The 26,337-nt window shown below is 42.2% G+C and overlaps 3 protein-coding genes across 3 annotated transcripts; 2 read left to right on the top strand and 1 right to left on the bottom strand.

Moving 5' to 3' along the window:
- Positions 1-202: 202 nt before the first annotated feature.
- On the top strand, positions 203-9,719 carry rec8b (REC8 meiotic recombination protein b). The gene is made up of 18 exons (XM_062379643.1): positions 203-258; positions 391-459; positions 774-916; positions 1,644-1,719; positions 1,892-2,009; positions 3,000-3,042; positions 3,482-3,549; positions 4,450-4,531; positions 4,926-4,992; positions 5,733-5,925; positions 6,574-6,708; positions 7,237-7,312; positions 8,015-8,178; positions 8,489-8,528; positions 8,651-8,726; positions 8,815-8,916; positions 9,081-9,187; positions 9,384-9,719. Exons 1-18 carry the CDS (start codon positions 203-205, stop codon positions 9,455-9,457), a joined length of 1,689 nt encoding a protein of 562 aa, XP_062235627.1. The 3' UTR covers positions 9,458-9,719.
- Positions 9,720-11,310: 1,591 nt separating this feature from the next.
- si:ch211-196f5.2 (uncharacterized protein LOC556372 homolog) lies at positions 11,311-12,656 on the top strand. Its single transcript, XM_062380009.1, has 4 exons — positions 11,311-11,510; positions 11,606-11,705; positions 11,787-11,916; positions 12,497-12,656. Exons 1-4 carry the CDS (start codon positions 11,311-11,313, stop codon positions 12,592-12,594), a joined length of 528 nt encoding a protein of 175 aa, XP_062235993.1. The 3' UTR covers positions 12,595-12,656.
- Positions 12,657-13,386: 730 nt separating this feature from the next.
- On the bottom strand, positions 13,387-25,408 carry ipo4 (importin 4). Its single transcript, XM_062379546.1, has 30 exons — positions 25,066-25,408; positions 24,731-24,817; positions 24,511-24,590; positions 24,367-24,408; positions 23,988-24,117; positions 23,425-23,604; positions 23,190-23,255; positions 22,967-23,068; positions 22,753-22,836; positions 22,472-22,624; positions 22,324-22,377; positions 22,052-22,161; positions 21,801-21,909; positions 21,265-21,394; positions 21,031-21,144; positions 20,659-20,772; positions 20,449-20,572; positions 20,223-20,334; positions 20,005-20,138; positions 19,487-19,564; positions 19,212-19,269; positions 18,657-18,762; positions 18,279-18,472; positions 18,128-18,178; positions 17,728-17,853; positions 17,401-17,627; positions 17,179-17,311; positions 16,951-17,055; positions 14,660-14,729; positions 13,387-14,148 (listed from the first exon to the last, which is right to left on the bottom strand). Exons 1-30 carry the CDS (start codon positions 25,129-25,131, stop codon positions 14,018-14,020), a joined length of 3,270 nt encoding a protein of 1,089 aa, XP_062235530.1. The 5' UTR covers positions 25,132-25,408; the 3' UTR covers positions 13,387-14,017.
- Positions 25,409-26,337: the final 929 nt, after the last annotated feature.

Below are 26,337 nucleotides of genomic sequence, written 5' to 3'. Positions count from 1 at the left end.
ATTACAATTATCTAATAGTTCATGAACGCATCATTAGCTTCCACGTTCAAAATGATGAATGTCTAAATCTGATTGGTCCGCAGTGTTTAGAGGCGGGGAAACTGAAGCGCACTTTCTTAACTTTGCATATTTTACACTTATAGATTCATAAACTTTTACATTTCCCCCTCATTGCGTCTGACATTGACAGAAACGTGGAATAATGTTTTATTATCCAAACGTCCTCCAGCGACACACCGGATGTTTCTCCACTATTTGGTGAGTTTTTAAACAAGCTAGTTAGCTCGTGTGCTAGTAGCTACAAAGCTAGCAAGCCCGACAAGACACGACAGAAATAACTAGTGAGATAAAGTTTATTAAATGTAATAAATGTTTTTTTTTTCTGTCCAGGTTAGCGGCTACCAGAGGCACCAGGGTGACTCGCAGAGAGCTGCTCAAAGTCAATGTCAAGCTAACATGGTAAGAAAAGGCTAATGCTAACCTGTTTCTACTTGAATAATAATGTAGATCAGATAAAAGTTGGAATAAATGTTGTGTGTTGTAAATCGTTAACATCAGCTCACATGTTAATTCATCTTATCCCTCTTTAATTAAGAAACTAGATAATTTTGTTAATGTTCATCTTTAGCAGAGAAATGGAGGTTAGAGGTGGCAATAAGATAATACCCCCTCTTCGCTCTCCTACTTTCAATATCTTATATGCAGCCAATACTAATTTTAACATTTAGTTATTTATGTTGACATATTCAATGCATTTTGATCAATGTTTACAGCGGGGACATCCAGGGCTACGTGACCGCTCAGGTTCCTGCATCGCAGCCCAACCTGCCGATGCCTCGCTTCTCTCTCTACCTGTCGTCCCAGCTGCAGTATGGAGTGGTGGTCGTCTACCACAGCCAGTGTCGCTTCCTGCTCGGTGAGAGAAAAGGAGCGACTAAGAATAGAAAGACCAGGAATAGAAAATCCCAATCAAGTCACAACTCTCCTCTTAACTACATCGTTGACACATCATACGCTGTGACTTCCTGCTATTGTAGGTGATAGAGACGACAGTAAGAGGAAGAGAGACTTTTTGTGCGATATAAAACCAACATTCTTTACACTGGCTGTTTCCCAAATTAACCACATAACCTTTGACCCAGATTCCGGTAAAGCTTGTGAAAGCTATATAACCAATCAGAGCTCAACAGTCTCCATTCATCTGGTTCTAAATTACAACGATATTGCATGCGACAGATCATGATCATGCAGTTTGATTAAAATCTGTGAAATACCGTGCAGGATCAAAAAAAGATCTAGATGCCAAGGGCGTCTTGGATTCATCAGTGCCTTGCATTTAATTTAATCCATCTGTAAAAAACAATACAACCCTATGTCATGAGATAATTCTGACATAAAATCTAAAATAGGGTTTAGTTTTCCATAACAATTAAATAGGTTTGTGCATAAGAATGCTTATAAATGATGATAAATGCTGTAAACAATGTAATTACATGACAGCCTTATTTCATTCAGTGTCTCCTCTTGTGTAGAGCAGAAGCAGAATGTACACATTTGTCACGTCAGATATTTTAAAACTTGATTTACATGTGATACATCTTCTGGCAATACCAAGACTTCTGTGTGAAATCCCCTTTTTCCAGAGGAGATCCAACAGACCATTGAACGCCTGCTGCGTGCTAAGAGGGGCTCTCGCATTGACATGGCTGAGTCTGACAGGTTTGCACACACCAAGGGGAAAATACACAGTGGAAAGGTGTTAAGTAGCTTGGGGAACATTTTATGCAAAACTGTGCAGAGCTTGTTTGTATTTGTGGTAGACTGAGCTATATTTATTTTGAATAATTTTGGTAGTAACATTGGTGGGTCTCCCTCTTTCTTTATCCGACAGGCTGGTCCTGAATGTTCCTGACAGCCTGTACCTGATGGAAGAGGCTGAGGGAGCCCAGGACCCCTTCTTCGGTCTCATGGAATCACACCAACTCCTCAGCCCCTATAAAATACTCCAGGTAGAATTTATGCACGAGTACAGCCATATGCTGTATGTGTTTTTGCAGCTCTGAAGAACAGATAACTTCACAGGGTGTGTAACCTAATATATGTAGTCTAGCAGATCACCATCCCCACCAGATTCCAGGATTTCATTCCCACATCTGAAGAACAGTTAACAAATGAGAGAAGGCTTCTTTACTAACAAGATTTACGACTTTTGGCTCTTATCTGACATTAATGCTTAAATCTTTGACGACCAAAGCAACAGTAAATCTGTCATCAAATACAATTGGATAGCAGTAAGGAGATTACGCTGACTGTATTTAGCACACACAACATGAGCCATCAACTCTTGTATGTGAGTCATTGCTTCATTACCTTTCATACACCAGTTTAGGTTACCCTCAATCTGCCATAGTATTTTTGCATGATATCCTCATACAAACCCTTTGTATTGTCAGACAGAGTAAATCATAGCAGATAGCTTTTACTTACTCATACAGTTCCGGCTGCTGCTAATCTGGCTGACATGTCTGAACTTTGTCCCCCTTGTAATCTTTTCCTGTGGAAATACCACATGTGATTTAGATTTTGCTCTGTACCAAGTGTTTCTAAAGGACAAAGAATGGATTCAAAATATCAGAATGACATTTACATTGCACTGGGACACTAATATATAAATTATGGTTTACTATTTTTGAATTTAGCCTCCACATGGTAAATCAGAAATCCCTACATGTGGAGATTCAATTTCCTATTCACTATTTGACACATAATATATCAGATATCAGTTGTCACCCTATACAGTTGATCACAGAGTCGCTTTTATGACATGGAGGCAAAAGAAAGAAAAAGAAAACATTTTACTTTTGAAACAACCCTAACCTCATGTTTTAAAAATGTGTTTATCCAGGCTCAGTTCATACTCTAAAATCGTACAGTATGAAATGTTTGTAATGTTTATTTAATTGTAGACTGCATTTACGAGTGAAGATGTGGGTCCACAGCACTCCCTGGTGCCCAGTCCCCGCACCACACTTGGCAACGAGGGTAAGTTAGCGGTGTCTTATCGTGGTGGCAGCTGATCATGGATTATGATTACAAGACTGCTTGATATACAATATGCCTACTCACATATTCTACCATCTCTGGCAATAACTCAAACTGTGGACGTTACAATTTCTTATGTATAAATATGTTTCTATGTATTTTCCCCCTGTTAATTGGGCTTTTTTGTTAGTTTTTCCCTTGTTGCAGGTTAAGGACAGGGGATTTCGCACCTTGCTAAATGTAGTTTTACTTTGTGATCTTGTGTTAAAATGCATCAGTCGTGGATAAAGCGAGAGCCAGAATTCATTCTCCTGGCTATTTTTTCCCTTGGCACTATCATTCAAGTGCCACAAACGCAGGTGAATCTGACCTAACGCTCACAGCCCTCTAGTGCTACAAACATTTGTGGCTCTGAATTCCTCCTGCTGTGTTAAACCAGATTTCAGGTCACCCTCAGTCGCCATCACGCTGACAGAGAAGGAGCAGTTCGTCATCACCACTGCTGAGGTAACCTTTTTTCAGCGTCCAGTGACACGGAACCTCACAGTCATCATTTCTAGATGTAGCAGGCTTAATATGATTTGAGAACATAACAGCAGTGAACGCACCAAATGTGAACGTAAAAGGACATAAAGACAACAGAAATTTCTCACTTTTATCAGTGGGATGATGTATTGTTTAATTCCACTGAGTTTTGCTGGAGATTTGGGTTTTTCACTGCTACAGAAATATATCTAGGAGAAACAAATGTTGAATTAAGTCCATTAATTTTGTAAATGATAGATGCACTGACATAAATTGTGGTGGAGAATGTGGAAGTGAAATACCTGAAGCCTAACTCGTTGTTTTGAATTCACTGCTCAGCACGCACAGTGCTTAGGAGAAAGCAGTAGTACATTATCTTAGTCATATAAACACAGCTGGTTCACAACAGTAAATCTCCTCCACTGCTGCACTGTCAGCCTCCTTACTGCTTCACTTAATGACTCATTATTCTCCTCCTGAAGCATCATGAGCAGATGAAGGCTGTTTTGACTTGATAAGATCTGACTTAATCACATCAGCTTCCACTCCTTTCCATCACAGAGACGTGTGGCTGACTGGTCTCGTCCTCTTCTGCCCTCCTGTTGTCCACTTGCCCATGGGTTTATTTTCGCTTTGCATTCAAAAATTAAGCACTTTCTTTGATTAAAAGTCTCTCTGTTTTTTACTGCTCAGTTCAGTCAAGTCAGTTGTATTTGAATAGCACATTAACAGGAGTTACAAAAAGGTTTTTGCATTTGCAGAAGTGGGACAAGACATAATGTGAAGTTGTCTTATGTTATCCAACTTTATTGCTTCTGTTTTTTAAGCCTTTTTCATATCTTGACATTTCATTCTGTGACTGTCTTCCTCTGTCTGTATCAGAATTTCGAGGGAGAGGATCTTCCTGAGGTCACAGACAGAGAGCTCGACTTGCTGATGGATCAAAACGACCAGTTCTGTAAAGGTATGTGTTTCTATCTCAACCACTCATCATTCGGTGAGCACTTCACATGTATGTTAGCAGGTTAGTCTAACTCAGAGGGTGTTATCACTGCCAGGAAAGAATAGCTTAATTTTCTGGGGATTTTTATTTCAGGGTTACACTGAGTAGAATAGAGTGACAGGTGTGAATCCTGCCTCGCTTTGAAAATATATGTTGAGTCAAGTAGAGTTGAGTTAGCTGTGTGTTCACTTCCTGCATTATAACAGCAGTAAGTGAGTAGCAAGCTGGATTTGTTAATGTTGGGTATAACAGTGTAAAGCTGTCTGTCGTAAACGTTTGCTTATTTATATCTTTGTGTTGTATGTGAATATCTCACATTGTTTCTCTGAACATTATTTACATGTGTTCTCAACAGAAGTTGAGCAGCAGCGGAGCAGGGACAGAACCAAAGAGCTTGAAGGAGCCATGTCCTCTTTTGACCAGTGAGTCTTGTAAAGAAACATCAAACTGACCAATGATTGTCAGTCCCAAAGTACTTAGTATATAACAGAACTGAGAGCATTAAAAGCACCTCTGATTTCTAACTAAAGCTCATTGCATGTATGTTTGGTATTGACCTGGTCACAGTGACTTCACAGTTCCAACCATGAAACATGGAGATTGGGGTGGGCGTGTTTATTAAACTTTATCTTTACACCATTAGGACAATAGTGCCTGTGTAAATCCACAGATACTCCCTTCTCTCTCCAAGCAGTACCCAAGGTCAGGTAATAGATAAGGCGGCCAACCAACAGTACATTGTAGTGTCTACGCTCAGGGACTTTCATATCTAATTCAGATGCCCCAGACAGAGACACTAGTGCAAGCCGTAAGTACACACTGATTTAGTAAAGAATGCTTAAGGCTTGACTATCCAATAGGATGAGAACACCTACATGTAAAAGATTGTATCCATTCATGGATGTGCTGTTAGAATAAGTAGAGGGAGATATACTGGGATTTTGTGGGAGACATGTCATTAATGCAGAAGTAGCTCAGAGGAGTGAGTGTGTATTTAACACCCATAGATCTGAACTCACTTTATAGGGTTTCCAGGAAGAGAATTAAAAAAGTGACTAAATCTTATTCATTATTAAGTTTTTGTTAAATGTTTAACAAGCATAATAAATTAATTTGGTATAGTGTGTGTTTACTGAAAGCATGTGTGTGTTCTTGTTTCAAGGTTGAATAAAACAGCAGTGAGAGAAGAGCGGGACAGTGTGTTCCTGCCGGATGAGGAGTCGGGTCAAACTGTGGACATTACTCTGGCATCTCGTGGCCTAGAGATGACTCCACTGCGGGTTGCTATGCCAACCCCGTCCTCTGGGGCATCCAGGACAGAAGGAGACCAAGGGACAGAGCATTCAACTGAAGAGGTGATGCTGTCTAGTCATGACATTGTTCAGTATTTACTGTCAGATAATTCAGACCATACAAACCTCTCAACCTGTTTGTTTTTCCTCTTTACCTTTGTCTAATGAGTACCACAATAACTAAATGAATCAAATAAAAATACAATAAAATGTGTTAATCTATAAATAAATAGATTACATTAAAAATGTATTGACTGTTTGATATTTTAATGGGCAATAAGAAGAGGGATTATAAAAACTATATAATTTTAAAATATATTAAGGAATCAATAAATATGCATTAGGTGTATATTTTAAATGAATATTTTTCAGTGAAATTATAATAAATCAATTAAATACAAAATATTAAAGATAAAATGAATGAAAAGCTTCATAACTTTACATGTGGGCTTCCATGGCTGTCAAACTCTGCATGAAGTAAACACCTACAGTGACAGAGTTGACGTCGGCTTTGATTTACATTCCACAGAGTGACTCATGAGAAGCTTTTTGTGTTAGGTTTGGACACATGTAATGGAAAGTACGTGTGGGTGTGTCAACACACAGATTATCATTTCCAGTATGTGTCTACTAGTTGTGATGTCCTTTCACAGACCCAGTGCTGTGAACAGGTCGTGTAAAGGCGCTCTGTGTTTCTCTCCCTGCCATCAGATCAGGGTATGTCCAATCAGGAAACCTGCTGGAAGCCGCAGGCGTCAGCTGGTCTTTGCCGACCCTCAGGTCCAGATTTCTGACAGAGCAATGAAGGAGCAGATTGTAAAACCACTGGCCGAGACACTGGATCTGGTACAGAAACACACTGGGATGGTTTTACTCAGCAATTCAAATTACTGTCAATGAGCACTTTATTAGGAACGACTGTGCTAACATACACACACACACACACACACCGTTTGTAGTCTATATATTGTATGGCCCATAGTCTGGTTATAACTTGTTTCACAATACTGCCGCTCTATCCCTCGGCTGTTACTGTGGAAACTCTGGCTCTGTCATTTGTGAAATATGGCAGTGTTGTTATCTGGGATAGTCTTTGGTCACTAATGAATACACATTGAAGAGGATCAAAGCTTCACGGACACTGAACAGCTGATGAACAAAGACTGAACCTTCAAAGTGTCTCTTCATCAGTGTGTCAGTTAATTAAACTCCAGTTGTCCACTGGAGTTGTAATACATTGTTTTTATTCTCCTCCTTCTTTCCATCTTCTCTTCATTCCTTTCCTCTGAGACACCATTAGCTTTTACACCTCTACTACGTGTGCTTCTATTTGAAACTGCTGCATCACTTTACTATTGTGTTTGTTTCTCTCAGTCCGATGTGTTGCTGAACTTGACCACCTCGACCAAGTGGGCCACACCTGCTCAGCTCTTCAGCGCCCCCTGTGAATGTCAGTACCATGTGCTACGATTCACCTGTAAAATCATCTATGCTATTGACTACAAATCTTTTTAGAGGTTTTTCTTGAATAAGGAAATCCTGGATAGATATTTGGATTATAGAATACTGTTAACAAGGTCAGAAAAGAGAGGGAAGACAGAAAAGAAGAGAAATAAAGTAAATGATAAAGAAAGAGAGACCAGTGGGATGTGTGAAAACAGGCAGGGAGCAGATCAGACCTGGTGGGAGGCTTTTCCACAGGCACCAGTGTCTTTGTCCATAATGAGCCAGGTTAAATACTGAAACAATATGGTGTCTGGATACAGGCTACGTCTTTATGGTGGTGTCGTGTAATGGAAGGTTTCCTAGGAAGGGGAAAAACACCAAAAACGTTCCGTGTCATAATCAAGGGATTGGTACTGTACCTACCAAAGTACCCCCAATAAAAGCAATAAGGATTGGATATCTTTAAAAGCAGACATTTCCATAAGGAATTATACTGTTCATGTTGCAGAAGCTCAAGTTGCGACCTCTGTGTTTTTGGAGACACTAGAACAGAAGTCATCAGGAGGTTTGTAGATGTTTTCTAATCAGCGACGACCTTGCAGAGCCTGTGAAACTGGTCATTAGTATCGATCACAGCACTGACTTCCAACAAACTCATCACGTCAGCTCAGAAATTCAAAATGGTGACCAAATTCCCCGTCTGCAGCCCTCCCTCATACTGACCTCCAGTTGCTATGGAAACAGTGTGCCTTGCTCACTGCCCTGCCTACTCATGGGAAAAACCAAAGTGGGGAGATGGAGGAGGAGGAGGAGGCGAGAGGGGCGTCTGAGCAGGAGCAAGAAATACTGAGGCACTCGAGCATGAAGCAGGTGGGTTCAACCGACTGAAGTCTTCTTTGTTGTCTTTCAGGTCATCGTCTGATATCCACATAAATGACCTACAATCAAACACAGTATCTGGGAGGGCGAGCTGATAAACAATCTCACCAAATTCCACTTTTGCTCGGATGCCTATATAAGAGGCAGCACTTGTGAGGCTATCGCTAGAATAATGAAGGTTACGCAGCTCGCCTGCAGTTGTGTCCTGCCAACTGAGTGTGTTCAGTTCAGTGGTCAGACAAATTAGATTATAAACCTTGTGTCTGTGTCACGAAACTCTGCCTCTCCCTCTCGCTTTAAGTTATCCAGTGAGTCAGGACTGCAACCCGCTGATGGCTCATGTAAGAACTCTTCCTCTCTCTCTCTCTCTGACGCTAAATTAGTTTTTCAGATCCTGATACACAAATTGTTCATTTCAAACTATCAGCGATTCATTGTGTGTTTTTTTTTTGTGTGTAAACAGCTGCATTAGATGTGATCCTGGACATTTCCAGAGAGGACAAGTCTGTAAGCGATGTGATCACCCCCGTTGGGAGATGGTGAGTCTATTGATGTTAAGACAGATGGACGACTTAATGGATAAAAAGACAGATATGTGTGTGTGTGTGTGTGTGCGTGTTTGTGTAGGTCTCCGCAGGAGGACACTCGGCTCATAATGGAGCCTATAGCAGAGGAGAACATTGAAATGCCCGAGGCGCAGACTGACACAGAGAGCAGGGACATGCTGAGGTGCTTCAGACACACACCTTAGAAAAAACATGATTTTCCTCCACATTCACTGGTGCACAAACACATTATGAGCACGTCAACACATAATGACAGAATCTTTATTTATAACAATAATAATAGTTTGAATCTTACCATGCACTTCTCACATTGCTCCTTTCTCTCAGCTGGATCTCCTCCGCCCTGGAGAGGTTTACTGAGGTCACCTTTGACTCTCTGCTGCCCCCCGAGGCCGACCGCACCACTGCAGCTCACACGCTGTACAAACTGCTTGGTGAGGAAATCGACAATCAGCAATTAATATGTTTTCAAGTTAAATCAAGATGTTGACTGGAGAAGCAATGGAGCTGTTAATTTGCACATCAGATAACTTTTCGTCAGTTGAAGGTGTATTTTACTATCTTTGCATCCATTGAAAATACAGATGACACTGATTTAATCTGAAGCTTCACATTGATGCTTCTCCTCAGAGCTGCTCTCTGGCAGACACGTGACTGTCCTCCAGACTGAACCCTACAGCAACATGACCATCAGCTCTGCCTGAGAGACCGACCTCTGCAGGAATCCACACTGAGGCCTCATGTAGACAGAATTAGTTCCTATGCCCACTTTGTTGAATCCTGTCAGTTTTTATTCTTACACAGGACAAAGTGACACATGAGATCATCAGTTCTAACACTGATATGTTTACTTTCCTTTTTGTTATTTTTTAATCCAATGTTTTATATGAATTTTAATATTGAGGCTTATTAATTCGCTTCTTTCCACTGTTACTTTTACATTTTTAAAGTTTTTTAACAACTTTTTATAGGGTTTGGATTTGTTCATGTTGTGAATTTAAACATTTTACACATTTTAATGTTTCCAGATCTTTACATGTTATTATTGACGTTTTTAAAGTCTTTATGAAGTTGTAGGTTTTATTGTACATGTTGTGGTTTCTAACCTCACGATTTGTATCTGCTGTTTGAATTTTTAGCCTTTTAATTATTTGAAGGTGCATTTCTATAAAAGCTTTTCATGCTCAGTGGAACATATGACTTTTCTCAAGCTCTACACATACTAGGGTTATTTTGATGTGACTGTCAAACACAGTGACAAACCTTAGCAAACTCAAGTGTGTTCAGTGGTATTGATCAATGATGAATCCCAGAATAATGGCACTGAACACAAGGTCAAATGTTTTTCCTGTTAGCTTAAGCAGAGTTAAATCTCCAGCATTAAGGAAATTGTGATTTGAGAACATCAGCTCCGTCGTCTCTCATCAGGACCATGATGTTCCTCCCCATCAAAAAATTCCTGCCTTGCCTCATGCCTCAATAACTTAACAATAACGTGCCGGCTGATCTCATTGTGGGACTGTGTGTGTACGTTGGACCACTGTGGCACCTCATTGCCAGCTGCAGCCATAGGGACACTAATCCTGATTTATATCAACACACAGTCAATGTGTTGATACGACTTGTGATGCATTCAGGTTATGCCGGTATGTCGGGAAACGTCATTCCCACTGACACGTAATGTTCTGTTACTAAACGAAAACATCTCGTTTTGTCCATGATTGTGTCCCTCATTTATTTCAGCTTCAAACACTAACAGTCTGTTTACATCACCCCTCTGCTGACGTCAGGTCTGTGAATGTGTTTATTATGGTTAACTATGGAATGTGACAAGTCCAGGGTGGTAGTTTAAGACCCCTGCAGTGCAAACAACACATGTCCTACACATGTCCCATGTGCTGAGGTCTTTGCTAGTTTCATCGAGAACTAAAAATGTGTTGTGACGCAGTGACGGGCTCATAAATCAACTTTCTGTTCACCTAGACTGTCAGACGGAAAGACAGTGATGAGCAGAGGTGGAGATTAGTTAGATGATCTCATTAGACAGTCGTAAATGTGTCGTCCATGCTGATCCTCAAGTGACCTGACCTCTTGACGCTTTCTCACATGCTGTGTGGGCTAATTTATCTGTTTATCAGTCATACATATTCCATTGTAGAAAAACATCAGAGCACATATCACCTCAATTTACAGCAGAAACAAAAACACTCCCACTGATAACACGCACACCTCACAGTATAAACTCTACCATCTGTCCATCAGCCTCCTGACAGCTTAATGAAACTCACATCTGAGCGACACATAACACACATCCTCACCAGCTGCTTATATCAGCCAGGAGGGCAGAGCATGAGTCCGTGTGTATCATTCTCTCCACAAGCATCAAGCTTTGAATCATCGGCCCTGAGAGCAGAACAGACCAGGAGGTGTTCACAGGGAGAAAAGGTTCAGGAGTCACAGGGGTAAAGCTCAGACGAGCGAAGAGGCCAAGGGATACGTCTTGTCTTTTGTTTTTTGAGAGAGTGATCTAAACATCAAGCTGGCGGCAGATGAGACCATGAGCTTGGAGGAGGAGGGAGAGGCCGCCGGAGGCCGGGACAGCCCAGCGGACAGGGAGTTGCGCGGAAAGCTGGTGCGCGTTGAGCTGGAGTGGGACATCCCCATGGCAGTGACGCTGCCCGTGCAGGTGCAACCTGATCCCGCACACCAACCCTTCCCCTTCCTGGAAACAACACTGGCCGACCTGGGCATTGAGGAGTGAGTGTGCTGTTAGGAACCTTCAGAAAACCGATGTTTCAGGTAGATTTAAATATACAAATGTGTGATGTGTGTGTGTGTGTGTGTGTGTGCAGGTCAGAGGTGAAGGAGAGGGTGGTGTGGGTCGACACCAAGAAGACGCAGGTGAAGAACAAAGCAGGGAAGCTGAAGGAGAAGGAGATCACCATCCTGGAGGTACGACTTAAAGATGATAGGAGTCCAACAATTCTGTAAAGTAGCAAAGTGCCAAAAAGCCCATTTGGTTTCTTCTCGTAGGTGCGAGTGAAAGCCCAGAAGGCTGGAGAGAAGGAGCTCCAGGAGGTGCTGTACAGCACTGAGGCCCACACTGACCGCTCCTTCTGTCGCACCGGAATGAACATCCTGCCCTGGAAACAGAGATACACAGGTCCGCAGAGAGCTTTCACTGATTTACCATCTTGAAGTGCTTTTGCTCTTCGTTTACCAGGAGGGCTTGTGCATCACTTGCTGTTAGTGTGGCTTCATAAAACGTAGGAAATAATTGCTTTTGTGCAACCAAGTGGGATGTGGATCACACTGTGCTGCACCCTGATGCCATGAAATGTCATCATCCCAAATCATGACATGAGCGTCCAAATAAAAAAACTAACCTCAGAACTTGAGAAACTTGTGAAAAATCGGCTTGCCTTGCTCAGCGAGGTGTCTTCACCGCTGTCCGTTTCTTTGTTTATGAACAAAAATCACTTTACGGATTTCCGCAAATCTCAGTGGAAGGATGTTCTGTTCTTTAACATTGTGGGGGTTTTTACATCCTCACTGTTTTCCCAGAGAATGATTCGAGACTAAATCAGACAAAGACACACTGATATCTTTGTGTCTTCGGTGCAGCTTGATTTTATTTTGAAGGACTGTTAGGTTGTTGTGTGGTGAAACAAACAACAAATGTGCGGTTATTTCCTCTTGAGCACATCAGTGGGCTAACAAACATCTCTCTGTGTCTGTGTCAGGGGAGGATGGAGCGACGGCCGTGCACATGACGAGGGCACTGGACCTGGAAAACGAGCAGCCGGACTCGACCGAGGCAGACGGACAGCGGGATATCTGAAGAGAAGCCCCGACATCTCAGACCTGAAGTGTGTTTTGATATAAATCACAGAGCTGCACATTTGCTTCCTCTTTAGAACGAGGGCAGTATAGTTGTTTAACTAATCCATTGCAGAGGTTGCATTTGTTTAGAGAATCCAACGTGTCGTCAGTTTCTCGTTCTACACCAGGATTAATGTCTAAGTTTTAAAAAGCCTGAGTTGAAAGATTGTGTCAAATTCTTTGCTAAATTGCTGTGTTTGTAAAAAGATAAAAAATCAGTTGCACTTGTTGAATGTGTGAAAGGAAACTTTTGTATAGTTTTGTTTGTAAAGTAGATTTGTCACCTCCCACTTGCATTACTCCACTGGCCAATCATGTCTATCCAGCTCACGATATGTGTTTTTGCATCTTCATTTTTCAGACCGACCGAAATCGTATAAATCCCCTTAACCATGACCAATTCTTGCCTAACCTCAATCCAATTAAATTCACATCTTATCCCAAACCACAAACTCTGACCTGATGTGAAATGCTGTGAGGTCACTGTGCGTCAACGTGAAGTTGACCTTTGACCTTTGGGATGCAACACATCATCCATCGACATGTTATCCTCTTTCACACAGATGTTAAAACATCTGTGTGAAATTCTTTTTGTAATTACAGAGGATTCTTGAGTAAAGGTCGAGAACTTGGTTTGTTGACGTTACAGTGACCTTGACCTTTGACCACAAGTGCTACATCAGTTTATGTTTAAGTCCCAGTGAACGTGTGAGAAATTTCTTGTAAGGCATTTCTGAGAGACGAGTGTGAATTCCGATCACCTGAACACCTTTCCTGCCCAACATGGTCACAGGTTGAGTTGCTCACCTTTAATAGTTTACTGAAGGTATAGAAATCAGTTCAATAATTACAACAATTGTTATCGCTTAGTTCAAATGTCTTTAGAGCTCTTTCACAGGAGCACACATCTGAGATGTTGAGCCATTAGATGAATCCCTTCATAAGAGTAAAGCAGAACAAGTGGAGAATCCATGCAGCCGCTGACTACAGATTATAGCTGGGAATGAAATATTATATTTAACAGGAGCTCAAATTTATTGCTACACATTTGGAGCAAAGCCAGAGATCTGTGTGAACAGCAGCAACAAGGGAACAGTAGCAGTTCTGAGTAGTGCTTTGCAGGAATGACAAGGAAACTAAATACAAATGTAACCAAAGGATGGTAAAGAGGGAGTCTTAAAAATAACCAAAGTTCAAAAAGGGCATGCAAATAAGTAAATAAATAAATGGTTCATACTCCAGGGGAGAACTCCTGAAGGTAATAGTAGTTACTGTCGATATCTGAAGTGCTGTACTTAGATCGGCTTTAGGGAACCTATGCAATATCAGTCCCATTTTCCACCTCCAGTATAAAAGTGTTTCTTGGCTGGCCCCCCCGTCGGCTACGCTGCAGAGATGGCGGCGCTGAGTTTGGCCTGTTGCTCCCCAGCGAGAGGGATCACAGCTAACTGGAAGTCTGCCAAGTGGCGCTTGGCAAATTCCCTCATCAGCAAGGCCACGTTGTTCTGGGTTTCTGTGGACGAGAGAAACAAGCTTGTTTTCAGACGTGAACTAAAACTAAAATAAGTCAGGAAAACTGGGTCTGAATGCAGGACATGAAGTACAATTTAGAGTAAAACCACATTTTGTGTGTCCTTGCGACACTGGCCATCATGTCCATGACCTGGTGGCATTGCTTTTTAAGTTCCTTTGAGTCTGCCATTACATAAGCCTTTGTTTCTATGATACCTCAGTCACATATATGTATCCAATTTGGTTGTAAATGAGAGTCTCTTGCCGTCCCTGCAGCTTCTTTGAGAATTTCTGTGTCGGGTTTTATCGCCAAAGGGTCTCGAATGGCCCTGTCTTTCCAAGTCAGTAAAAAGTCTGGTGTGAAAGCAGCTAAAAAACCAGCAGATAGTTGACTGTTGATTTCAATAAGGGTAAAAATTAAAAATAAACTAGATTTGCTTTCTTGCAGTCTGTTCAGTTTCCACGCTTCATATCTTGCAGCCTGATTCTAAATTTTAGGCAACAATATTCACCTTCATTAATTTCCTTGTTGCCCAACACATCACTGGATGCAGCAACTATGGGCTTCATTAACTTCACAACCTGAAAAGAAAAAGACAAAAATCAAAACAAGAGTCATCAGATGCAGAGGTGTGGACTCGAGTCACATGACTTGGACTCGAGTCAGACTCGAGTCATGAATTTGATGACTTTAGACTCGACTTGACAAAATGTAAAGAGACTTGCAACTCGACTTGGACTTCAAAATCAATGACTCGTGACTTCACTTGGACTTGAGCCGTTTGACTTGATAAGACTTGCTCCTTTCCCCAAAACACAAAGATTAAAAAGTATGTTATTAAGGAGCGCTCTGTATCTGTCATCGTGTTTGTGTGCGTCTGTGTGTGCAGCTCCCAAAACGCGCACTACGCGCTATGCGTCGGGCACCAAGTCCTGAGGGGGCACCAAAAAAAAGCAACTGAAAAATGATCATAGTTATTATAATTATGTAGCCGAGCGTTTGGTTGTATCATAAGTCCGGCTTCAGCCGACAAAGGACACGAGAGCAGGTCATGCGCTCGGGACAGCACACCCGTTTATTCTCCGTTCATTTTACAACTTCACTCATCACAGCACCCACTTCCTTTAAAACCCCCTTTCAAAATAAGAGTCACTACCAACAACCCACTTAAAACCGGAAATACAAATCAACCCTCAACAATAACGTCATTAAATAAATTAGCTTACAATTATAATGCCGATATTATTTCAGTATAGAAATATTAGGTACCTTTTAGCCATGTATATCACAAAAAAGGCAGAACAAGAGATATATTAAATTGCTCAAAAAAAGTTAAAGAAGATTGACTATTCTTGTTTGTAGTTATTGATGATTATTTAATGTAATCATAGAGGAGTTATGCTTAGGGCACCAAAATGGCTCGCAGCGGCACTGGGTGGAATCATACTACGTCCACATCGTGCACAAATGACTGACAGACTTTTGGCCAATTTGGTCTTTTGCAAATGCAATTCAGCATAGGGCCCTGACATATAAAAAGCACAACCCTGTTCATTGTTATGTTCAAGTATTTGTTATGTTTCTCACATGTACACACACACACAGACAATATGAGGTAAGATAAATGAGATGAGATAAACACAGGACAGGACAGAAATGTTCATGTTCATGTATTTGTTATGTTTCTCACATGTACACACACACACAGACAATATGAGGTAAGATAAATGAGATGAGATAAACACAGGACAAGACAGAAATGTTCATGTTCATGTATTTGTTATGTTTCTCACATGTACACACACACACAGACAATATGAGGTGAGATAAATGAGATGAGATAAACACAGGACAGGACAGAAACTGCTGTGGAACTAGTTAAAATGCAAAATACAATGTTAGCACTTTTGTACAAATAATTACAGTTGCACTTGTTTTTTCAAATGTGTTCATTCTGTAGGAGTGGTTTAAAATGAAGAATATTCTTGCAAAATATGAGTTAAATGTTAAAAATGACTGGTGCAATAGGGAAGTGCAATGTTGGCACAATTTTTTTCTGTAATTTCAATTGCACTTGTTTTAATAAATAAATAAATACAGATTTTAAAAGCATACATGATCTGTGTAAATATATTATTACTCAGTGATCAAAAGGACTCGAAAAGACTCGAAACTCAAACTGCAGGACTTGGACTTGACTTGAGACTTGTCAGTCTTGACTTTGGACTTGACTCGGGACTTGCCTGTCTTGACTTGGGACTTGACTCGGGACTTGAGGGCAAAGACTCGAGACTTACTTGGGACTTGCAAAAAAATGACTTGGTCCCACCTCTGATCAGATGTGACATATCCTCCTAACACCCACCCATTGGTTGAGTATACTCCCTGTAAACAGAAAGCTGTGTGGTATATTTCTGTTGCTTATTTGTAAAAGGCTCTGAGGTGAGAAAACTCAATTCGACCAAGTTCAACTTACTGAAACTAATTAAAAATGCAAGAAACATGTGAGATCAAAAGACACCATTTCACTACCAGACTGAAGTGTTATCCAAGCATGTGATGTTTGCTCTGAGATCCAAGTATCTGCTTGTAGATACATTGCACATGTTTCCTTCAGTGTCTATTTGTACATCTCTGCAACTTCCCAAATTTTTCAGGGAAAAACGCTTCCAGACCACATGCATACAGAGACAGTATATTTTCGTATATCAAGCTTCCCAGTAGAGTCACAATCTCAACACAAACACACTCTCTCTGCACTTGGGATGTTAATAGGGAATGTTAATGAGCTGTGTACTGTACCAGATCAGGACTGTGTGTGTAGAGCATGGCCAGGCAGCTGAACACCGTCTTGTTCTCCTCCAGGTCCTCTTTGAGGGGCAGACGATCCACCAGAGCTGGAACCACCTTTGACACAGCACAACAGCTGATTTCACTCAACAACAAACACACTTCTGTTGTTAGCTGAATGTTCTGCTCACTAGTAGAGATAGCAACATCTTGAATGAGAGGTGTAAATTGTAGCTGTACCTGCTCCAGAGGAACAGCTTCTATATTACTCATGATCATCCTGCAGAGGGCAGCACACAGGTTGTCGATCACCCTGAGGTCGGACTCTTTGGTCAGCATGTTGGAAAACACCGACAGCATCATCGGAAAATCTCTGGTGCACACTTTGCTAAGGAAACCCCTTAGAAAACGATTATTACACAACTAACTCCAAATTGAAGGGCCAACGGGGGGAAAGGATACGTTACAACGATGGGTCCAGCTGCCTGGGCCAGACATCCCAGGCCAAACACGCTGTTGTTGCGAACCTCTGCGTCACTGTCCCTCACTCCAGCTACCAGCACAGGCAGCAGCCGGTTGGACAGCCGGCCCGCCAACCCCCTACCCCCAGCTACGCCCGCAAGGGACTCCAGGATTTCTCCAATAGTGCCCAAGGAGAAGGAGCGTTCTGCCACCGTGCACGAGGATTTCTGTTGAACAAGAACAGAATCAGTCCGCCGCTGACCAAAACCGGAAAAAACTGTGTTAGAGTATTCTGATTCTAAAAGTCGTCTGGGCGTCCAGACTCACAGCTTTGCTCATGATCAGAGGCAGCAGGTCATTGAGGAACGGGGCGAAGATGTCTGCAGGGACAGAAGCGGCAACTAGGGGAATCCCCTCCCCGGCAAACTCCTGTAGCATGCCGTCATACTCCGCCTGCAACAAAGAGCACGCAGAGTTGTTACGGCAGGGATCTGGTTACAAAACACCATGCACCCCGAGAGACGGATCAAATTGAAATGGTTCCTGCCATTTTTCTAAATGTTTCCACAGACATTTTGTGCGTTATCATGTAGATTTGATGTGAATATAATTCTGACACTACCTTATATAACAATACTACTTATCTACTATAACATGACAACAATCACTTGTGTATGACGTGCAAATATGGACTGAAATTTTCATAAGCACTGAGGAGGTGTTTGACCTGTTGTTCCTCGTCATCAGCTTCATCAGCACCCCCGTCCTGACAAACCATCTGGACAGACAGGCAGAAAAGAGGGAACAACAGCAGAGGGTTAGAAGCAGAACTAGCTACTGCAGATGACATCATCTCCTGATCCCCTTTAGTCTCTCACCTTCTTCTTCAGCACATCGCGGATGATGTTGCTGATCTCCTTTAGGCGTGAAGGATTTCTGAAAACCTCCTCCTTGCAGGTCTTCATAAGGTTGTTCATGGTTTCCAGGACCGCCATCACAACCGGGCGCTCCTGCTCTGTCCGGACCGTTTCCAGAAGACAAGGCAGCACCAAGTCCAGCAACTTCAGAAGGGCTAAGCAAAGAAATACAGTTCAGATAAGCTGAAGGTGAATACATTCATACCTGTTGGACAGTTTTAGAAAATAAGTAAATCTTTAAGTTAGCTGACCTCCACGTTAATGTTTGCAGCTCTGCACATTTCTGCGTTTCCTAATAATAATATCGGCAGTTCAGAGTTCCTGAGAGTAGAGCTTTACCCTGGTGGTTGGCCTCAGTGGGACTCTCCTTCCACGCTTTGTGCTGAGCTCGACAGAACTGGCCCATGGCTCCAAATGCTGCCCTGCGGACGTCCTCATGGGGAAACTAGGGAGGTAGAGGAGTGAGGGAGCATAGAAAAGCATCAAGTTACAGCAACGTGGAAAGTGTTACTCGATTGTATATAACAGAGGAGAAGACAGCTCCCCGAAGTGACGCCAAAGGGTCTTGATTGTCCTCTAGCGGCCGGCTGCACTAAAGGTTAAAAGCCCTGCCTCCTCTTTGTTAGCACATTGACTAATATTTTGTATTTTGCAAATTTCCCAATTAACCAGAGACTATAAATAAATAACAGATAAGCAATTCAGAGAAGTCATATTATATATCTTTTAGAGGTCAGTTTAATAACTGACAACATGTTGCAATATCAGAACTTGAAAGTCTGAATTCGGCCAAATCCATTTAAACCCAGACACGATGTAAACACAAATATACCGACCACAAAGTTCCCGGCACAGACCATCAGACAAAGAGGGAAGGTTGGACCAATGACTTACATCTCTCATCTCGTAAACCTGCTGGAAGCTCGACTCCAGGAAAGCTTGAAAGGCAGCTCTGTCAGAGGAAAGCACAACAAGTTCAGATCTACTTACCGACATTAATATACAGGCTTTTGTTGAAGATATGACTAATTAGAAAATTAAATTAAACCTATGAGTCTGCAGTTAGGACCATTAATTTGCCTACATGAATATTACAATAAAATGAGTGAGTGGCAGTAAATATAATATAAAGGATGTTCAAATGTGTGAAACTGTGGTAAAGATCTTACCCTGTGTTGAAGGCGATCTCTCCCAGTGCGTCACAGGCGTCCTCCTTCTCATCGATGTAAGCATTCTCAACACTGAACCTGAGAGATGGAGAAACGTGGTGTCAGATGGGTCGATAGCAGAAGATGTCGGGTGGAGATATACTGTATGCATGTATATATATTCCAGAAATCTCTGACTGTGGCTGACTTATCCTGAAACCATTCCTCTTATTGGCTTCACGCCGAAGGAAGTGCAGTGTCGAACTTGGTGCAATTTGGAAACACAATACGTTCAATATTAATTAACTTTAAATAAACAGGTGACCTGGGACTTGAGGCTCTGCGTACCGAGTCAAGCTTCTCTGAACTTTGATTAAACCAGTGAACAGCTCTCCCCTTAATCCATATCTGTATGCTTGCGACTATATTTTCATTCTAATCCGAATATGTTGCCACGAAGCCTGAAAAACTAAAATTGTGTGAAAACCTTCACTCTGTATACATACGAGTGCACGTGTGTACGTGTGTGAGACTTTTACCCTGCAATATCATTGATATCTGCCTCTGTGTCATCTTCTGTAAAATCAGATACATCTTTTTCTTCATCTTCTTTGTCGTCATCATTGTCCTCATCATCCAGGAGCACGAACGTCTTGTCCTCCTCGAGGTGAGCCTGAGGAGACATGATGGAGAAAAGTCAAACGCTGTATTGTACTCATATCGTTGAGGAGCCGCAATTACAATATATCGTTTTTACCGTGATGCCTTCATTAGACTTGAGGGCGAGCAGCATGACTGTGGTAATGGCAGTAAGGTGAGGAGTCAGGCATTCAGGGCTGACTGTGGATACAGCAGAATATAGACCGTACCTAAAAGAGGGATAGAGAAGCATATAACATTATTTCTATGTAACAGAAAAAGCACCAAAACAGTTGTGGCAGGAAGGAAACAATATTTATTCAGGAAATAATCTCGCTACATACGTGCAGCGTCTGAGATCCGGGTCATCAATGGTGTCCGTGAGGTTGAGGCCCAGCTGAATACACTCTGCAGCAAGAGGACTGAAGACATCTTTGCCAATGGTACGAGCCAACACAGACAGAGTGTCTGAGAGCAACAACACAACACAGTCAACATCCAGTCATCCAGGCTACATGCACTCAGGGTGTTGTTGAGGCAGATGCAGTACCTACCCAGAGACTGAGTTTGTAGGGACCTCATTTCTTCCGTGGTGGTGGTCAGGAATCCCTTAAGGTTCTCAATTACAGGAGGGAAGTATGGAACCAGCAGCTCTTTGGCGGCATTGGCTGAGAAGAAAGTGATTCAAGTAATTATCAGCCTTTTAACCAGCGTTGAACTGGAATATTGTTTGGCTGAGATGTAAACCTGCCGTCTCTATCAACCAACAAATAGTAAATACTTTAGTAAAATGAACCCATACGCTTGCAAAGTGATTCTGTCCTGTTAACTGTGACAATCGTTTTTTTATGTGTGTGCTTGAATTAGGGAGGAAACTGAACACTATCAAAGTGACATGGTGTTAACCTTGAACTTAGACCTCTTACCTATGGCGCCGATGGCTGACACAGCGAGCTCCCTTATCTTGAGGTTATCAGTGTTGTTGAGGGCGGACAACATGGTCTCCATCAGAGTGGGCAGGTACGGTTCAATATCTGACCCTATTTAGAGAGAAAAATTAAAGAGCAGGTAGCTGTGCAGTTTTCTGATTAGCTTTAAGTTGTTTTACTGGACAAGATGTGCAGGTTCTTCTGGATCGGGCATATAAACCTTTAGCTTACCTAAGTTCTCCATGAAGTTCTCGAGGGCGTAAAAGGCCTTGGTGACGTGGCCGACCTTGGCCTGGTTCAAGGAGGAGAGGTATCCCAAAAGCAAAGGCATCAACTCCGAACAGAACTTACTCACTTCAGGCTGTGAAGAGGAAGAGGTGGGAAAAAAGTTTATAACCGGAAACTTAGAAATGAATAGTATTTTGCAGGGGTGTCCCGACATTAGTATTATTATATTAGGTAAGCAGATCTGCAACTTCCGCCATACACAATCCCCCTGACATAATCAAAACATTTAACAGTGTTGACATTCACATGGAATAAAAACTAGAAAATGTCTGAGCACACACACAAGTTGGTCAACAATTCTGATGAACAATTTTGCTGTGTACAGTTTGAGAAAAATAGGAGGTAACTTAATTTAGAAAATTTGTATTTGCGAATGGGGGCAATTAGACAACAATATCAAAGGGTTTTACTTTTTAATCAGATGTACGCATAGAATGCAGGATATGCACTTCTAAATGATGATGTCTGTTCTGACTCACCTGTAAGTGTTCAGAGAACTGTCCCAGGGCAAAGAGGCCGGCACAGCGCACCACTTGATTACTGTCAGAGAGACTCTGACACACGGCCTGCAGCATTGGTGACAACAGCCTAACACAGGTACACACACACACAGAGGGGTTAATACTCAAATCTCAGTGACTGATGACAAATTAGTTATTTTCATTTGCCAACAGACATTATGGATCCTCAAAGTTAAATAAATAAATCAATTTATGCCAGATAAACATACTTGGTGCGTATGTGGTCAGCGCATCCTTCAGCCAGTACTGCAAGGCACAATAGACCCCCCTTCTTCTGATAGGGGTTATCACTGGCGAGACAGGACTGAATGAAGGGCATCTGAAACACAAGATACAACACACAGGGCTTAAATCTGCATCCAACAACAAAAAGATCTTCAATGTTCAAGATGTAACCTCAGCCGCTAAGAGTCTCTCAATCAATATGATAACAAAAGACCCAATTTGATGACATCATGAAGGAGCGTGGGAGTTAACTTACCAGTTGTTGGAACAGTTTCTCTGGAGGCATGTGGAGCGCCATTGTGTCAATGATCTGGATGTTCAAAAGCAAATGAACAAGTTCAATCTTATTTGGAAGTACACGCGTGGATTTTGTAAATCAACCCCACTCATAAACCTCTCCCCACCTGTGCAGCGCAATGTTTGGGATTGTCATTGTCCGTGTCTCCGTTGTCGTTCTCGTCGTCCTCTGGGTCGTGCTCCCCGGGCGGTGGGGCTGCAACGAGGATGGGGAAGATGGCCTGCAGGCAGGGGTTCAGCAGTTTCTGCTTCAGCACAGTCTGTGAAGTAGAGGACAAGGTGAATGATGTGAATTATGGAGCTTGTTCTGAGCAGCAGGTGGCACCTTATGTTCATCCCAAAATATTTAGTCATTTATTTATTTATAGTGGCCAAGGAGCGACTTTACCTTGCTCTTCAACTTGATGAGGAAGGTGACGCAGGAGAGACCTTTCACCCGCAAAGAGTTACTCAGTGTGGTGTCACTGCCCACCTGACACAAACACACAAACACAAACACACACGGTGAAATTCAGATTACGAACATTACATGTAAGCTACCGTAACAAGTTGAGAATACAAAATTGCAGAGGACAGATACAATACAGACAATTTGCTCCTACCTCCAACCAGAAGCGGATCATGTCGGCAATGTGAGGGACGATGACGGACACCTCGCTCTCCATGAGCTCATTGAACACCTCCATGGCCTCGCTGGCCTGGTCCTGTCAGACAAAGAGAAACACAATGAAGGAGCAGGTCGGATTTATCCATAATCTTTAGTACACTTGACCTACAGCAGAAACAGCAGCAGTGATCTAATGTTTTTTACATATCGCAATTTACCTGATCGGCCTTGATGAGGATTTTCAGGGCCGCAATCAGACTTGGGATGATCGACCGCATCAGGTGCTGTGGAGCAATCAAATGTAACTTCAGACATTGAAACCTTTCTTCAAAAGGACCTAAAGTACGATACAGTTTAGGCCTTTGATTACGGTTTGTCACTAATGGTTTGTCTATTGTTTATATGAAGCTGTACTGGCAAGATATAGAGTGGAAATCAACGAGGCTGCCCCACCATCTCCTCTGAGCCGGTGTATGCAGTTATGGCGGTGAGGGTGAGGATGCAGTAGTACAGGGCGGTCGGGTTGCTGTGGTCCTGCAGCACGGCACTGAACAGCTGCAGCAGCTGGCAGTAGTGGGGCTTGAAAGACTCCGGGTTGGAGTCCATCACCTTGTTCAGCAGCAGGAGGCCAACCTGTCGGGACACAGGAGATGGGATTTTATTGACAAACACAACACCAGTCGGACTTCTTATAAATATTTCACACGGAATCTAAAGCTGTAGTGTTGCTTGATGGTTTGGTCATTGTGCTCCCGACTGTGCCATCAACACGTCACCACTGCATTTCATACTTGCACTTGATGCAGAGTGATTCAGTGTTTTCAGTCTTAAAAATGCAACCACACTGCCAGAAAACGGCAAAGAGGAAGAGGACACACGAACAGAACAGTTTCCACAGACTCTTCTTGCCTCAGGCTCAATCCATGTTACGCTAGACGACCTGAGCGCCAGATCAAAATAGTTGGGAGGAAAAAGACGGCTGACACAACGCCACAAATGGGCTCGACTCCCTGTACCTGTCTCTCGTGAAGGTTGCTGCTCTTGGTGGACTGATTGAGGAACTGCAGCAGAGCAGGCCAGCGGTCCGGGGTCTCGTGTTTGACCATCACTGCGCAGAGCTGGGAGAGCGAGTGCTGCACCGTGTGTCTGCGGAACAAAGATACACAGACATGACTCCGGACTTATCCAATCATTAACGTGCTTTCAAGCTTTAGGTAACAACTGTATCCTCTGTGTGTCTAGACAATGTCACCTTAGACACATTAAACAAGGGAAATTCAGAATCAGAATAATGACACGAGACAATACACATAATAGTGCAGAGTGTTTAAAGTGCATGTACATCATGAGCATTCAGATATAATAAACTATGAGTGTAAAGACTGAATAACTTACTCTGTTTCCTGCACGAAGGCCTGTAGCACCACCAGCTTGAGGCTGTCAGAGCAGAGCAAATGTCACCGATTACAAATTATGTTCAACTTCATTTCAACTCAACAAACGGTGTTAAAGTCTTCATTGAAAAAGTTACGGCCGCACCTCTCTCTGTCGCCCGGGCTGATCTTGCTCCAGTGTTTCTTCACTCGCAGCCTCAGCATCACTGCAGCTGACTGACGGACCTAAGACGTCAAACAAAGAGATTTGAGCTGGTTTCTGTACATAGTTAGACACAGAGACAGGAGCTGACACCTGTCACTCATCTGTCCTTCTGGAGATGATGCTTAGATTTTCACTTTTCATTTGCAAACACTTTAAGTACCTCAGGGTTCTGGGAGCCGGTCATGACAGCACACAGGGCTGGGACAATGGCTGGATCTTTGAAAGCCTGCTTCAGCTGGGCTGTGGCCTGACAGTGGACAAAAGAAAGGGTGATCTCACCAAGTCTGGCTTCCTGCCACAGTCACATAGCTGCAGCAACACATGGCTCAGCCTTAACTCTCCATCTTTATGATGAGTTACTGCACTGAGAGCTGAAGCTGCTAAACACCATGAGCAGGGTGTTTTACAGTTTGCAAGCATTAACTCAGCTGGGTTAGTTAGCTAGCTAACTTCTCACACTGATGTTAACTTGAATAAAGTTGCGTGGGGCGTCACCTGCTGGATGACGGCATTGTCCGGCTGTGTCAGCTGCAACAGAATCTGCTCCAGTTCTTGTGTCATGTTGTTCGCTTCAGATGTTTCGCCTCCGTTCACCTGCTGGTTCTGATCCACCTGGACTAAGTGTCACTGTGTTGGCTGACTCGCTGGTGTCCGCCCCACATGTAAACACGGCCTCTGTGTGGCTCGGTTCGGCCGCGATCAGCCGAGTTAACCTGCACTTTGTAAACTTCTTGGAGAGTCAGACGTGTCGTGGAGCTGAGGGGCCGATGAGGTGAAGCTGACAGACACGAGATGCTCGTGTAGAGCCGACACGAGGGACAGAGGCAGACGCGAGTCACTCGTGGGATAAGTAAAAGTGATCTGCGGGTCTTCAGTCGGGTGGCAATAAACAGCGCCCTCAGCTGGACAGGAGGTCAAAGCTAAATTAATTTTTTAAGCATCCCTAAATTCAAATTACAAAAAGCAAAGTTGTTATAGTTGGTGATACTGAAAATGTGTTCAATGGGATCTCTGAATTATATGTTCTTTAATTACATATAATAATGTTTAACTCTATCTATCTATCTATCTATCTATCTATCTATCTATCTATCTATCTATCTATCTATATATATATATATATATATATATATATATATATCTGTCTATCTATCTAGCTGTCTATCTGTCACAATATGTAATGGTCCAAGGTGATGTGCTCACATTTCAGAGGCTGGAACAACATATGTCTATAGAGTTTTTCATTTATTACCTACTTTACTTTACTTTACTTGATTTAGTTAAGGCATACCAAATAAAACATTTTATGTTTAGCATGTATTGAAAACTTAATTTTTACAGTTCTTTCTCGTACATATCTGAGTATATGGATTTGAAGTAGGCTGACATCAGGTAAATCGGTTGGTATTGATTTGTAAAACGTCTGTGTATATACTTCACTGCAACATGTGATTAAAATGCAGTTACTAGGAGTGAAATGAGATATCTCAGTTTTTCCTTTTTAATTAATGTGAAAGATTTCTAAAATCATTTTAAGCTATTTCATATTAGATATTGACTGTATATTTTTAAGGTGTAATTTAATCAAACAATATAAACATAAGGTTGCAACATAACATAATGTGAGCAAAAGGATTCTGACCTGTATAAGGAAGGATGGGTTTTTGAAATGCACATGTAATATAGTGCACCATAATACTGAATCGTAATTGAAATAGCAGATCCATGACAGTGTAAACAAACCTGTTCTTCTTGTATCTTTCCATT

Source organism: Platichthys flesus, chromosome 21 (assembly GCF_949316205.1).
Source record: "Platichthys flesus chromosome 21, fPlaFle2.1, whole genome shotgun sequence".
NCBI classification, from domain to species: domain Eukaryota; kingdom Metazoa; phylum Chordata; class Actinopteri; order Pleuronectiformes; family Pleuronectidae; genus Platichthys; species Platichthys flesus.
Note: the sequence above shows the minus strand (reverse complement) of the source record. Positions and strands in the feature narration are given on the sequence as shown.

Coding starts and splice junctions, on each gene's coding strand:
- ipo4 (XM_062379546.1), bottom strand. CDS start 25,131: ATGACACAAGAACTGGAGCAGATTCTGTTGCAGCTGACACAGCCGGAC. Junction 23,069..23,189: donor TCCTCATCAAGGCCGATCAG/GTAAATTGCGAT, acceptor TTTGTCTGACAG/GACCAGGCCAGCGAGGCCAT. Junction 20,139..20,222: donor AGTCTAATGAAGGCATCACG/GTAAAAACGATA, acceptor ATGTCTCCTCAG/GCTCACCTCGAGGAGGACAA.
- si:ch211-196f5.2 (XM_062380009.1), top strand. CDS start 11,311: ATGAGCTTGGAGGAGGAGGGAGAGGCCGCCGGAGGCCGGGACAGCCCA. Junction 11,511..11,605: donor GCCGACCTGGGCATTGAGGA/GTGAGTGTGCTG, acceptor GTGTGTGTGCAG/GTCAGAGGTGAAGGAGAGGG. Junction 11,917..12,496: donor CTGGAAACAGAGATACACAG/GTCCGCAGAGAG, acceptor TGTCTGTGTCAG/GGGAGGATGGAGCGACGGCC.
- rec8b (XM_062379643.1), top strand. CDS start 203: ATGTTTTATTATCCAAACGTCCTCCAGCGACACACCGGATGTTTCTCC. Junction 6,709..7,236: donor TGGCCGAGACACTGGATCTG/GTACAGAAACAC, acceptor TGTTTCTCTCAG/TCCGATGTGTTGCTGAACTT. Junction 8,917..9,080: donor GAGAGCAGGGACATGCTGAG/GTGCTTCAGACA, acceptor CCTTTCTCTCAG/CTGGATCTCCTCCGCCCTGG.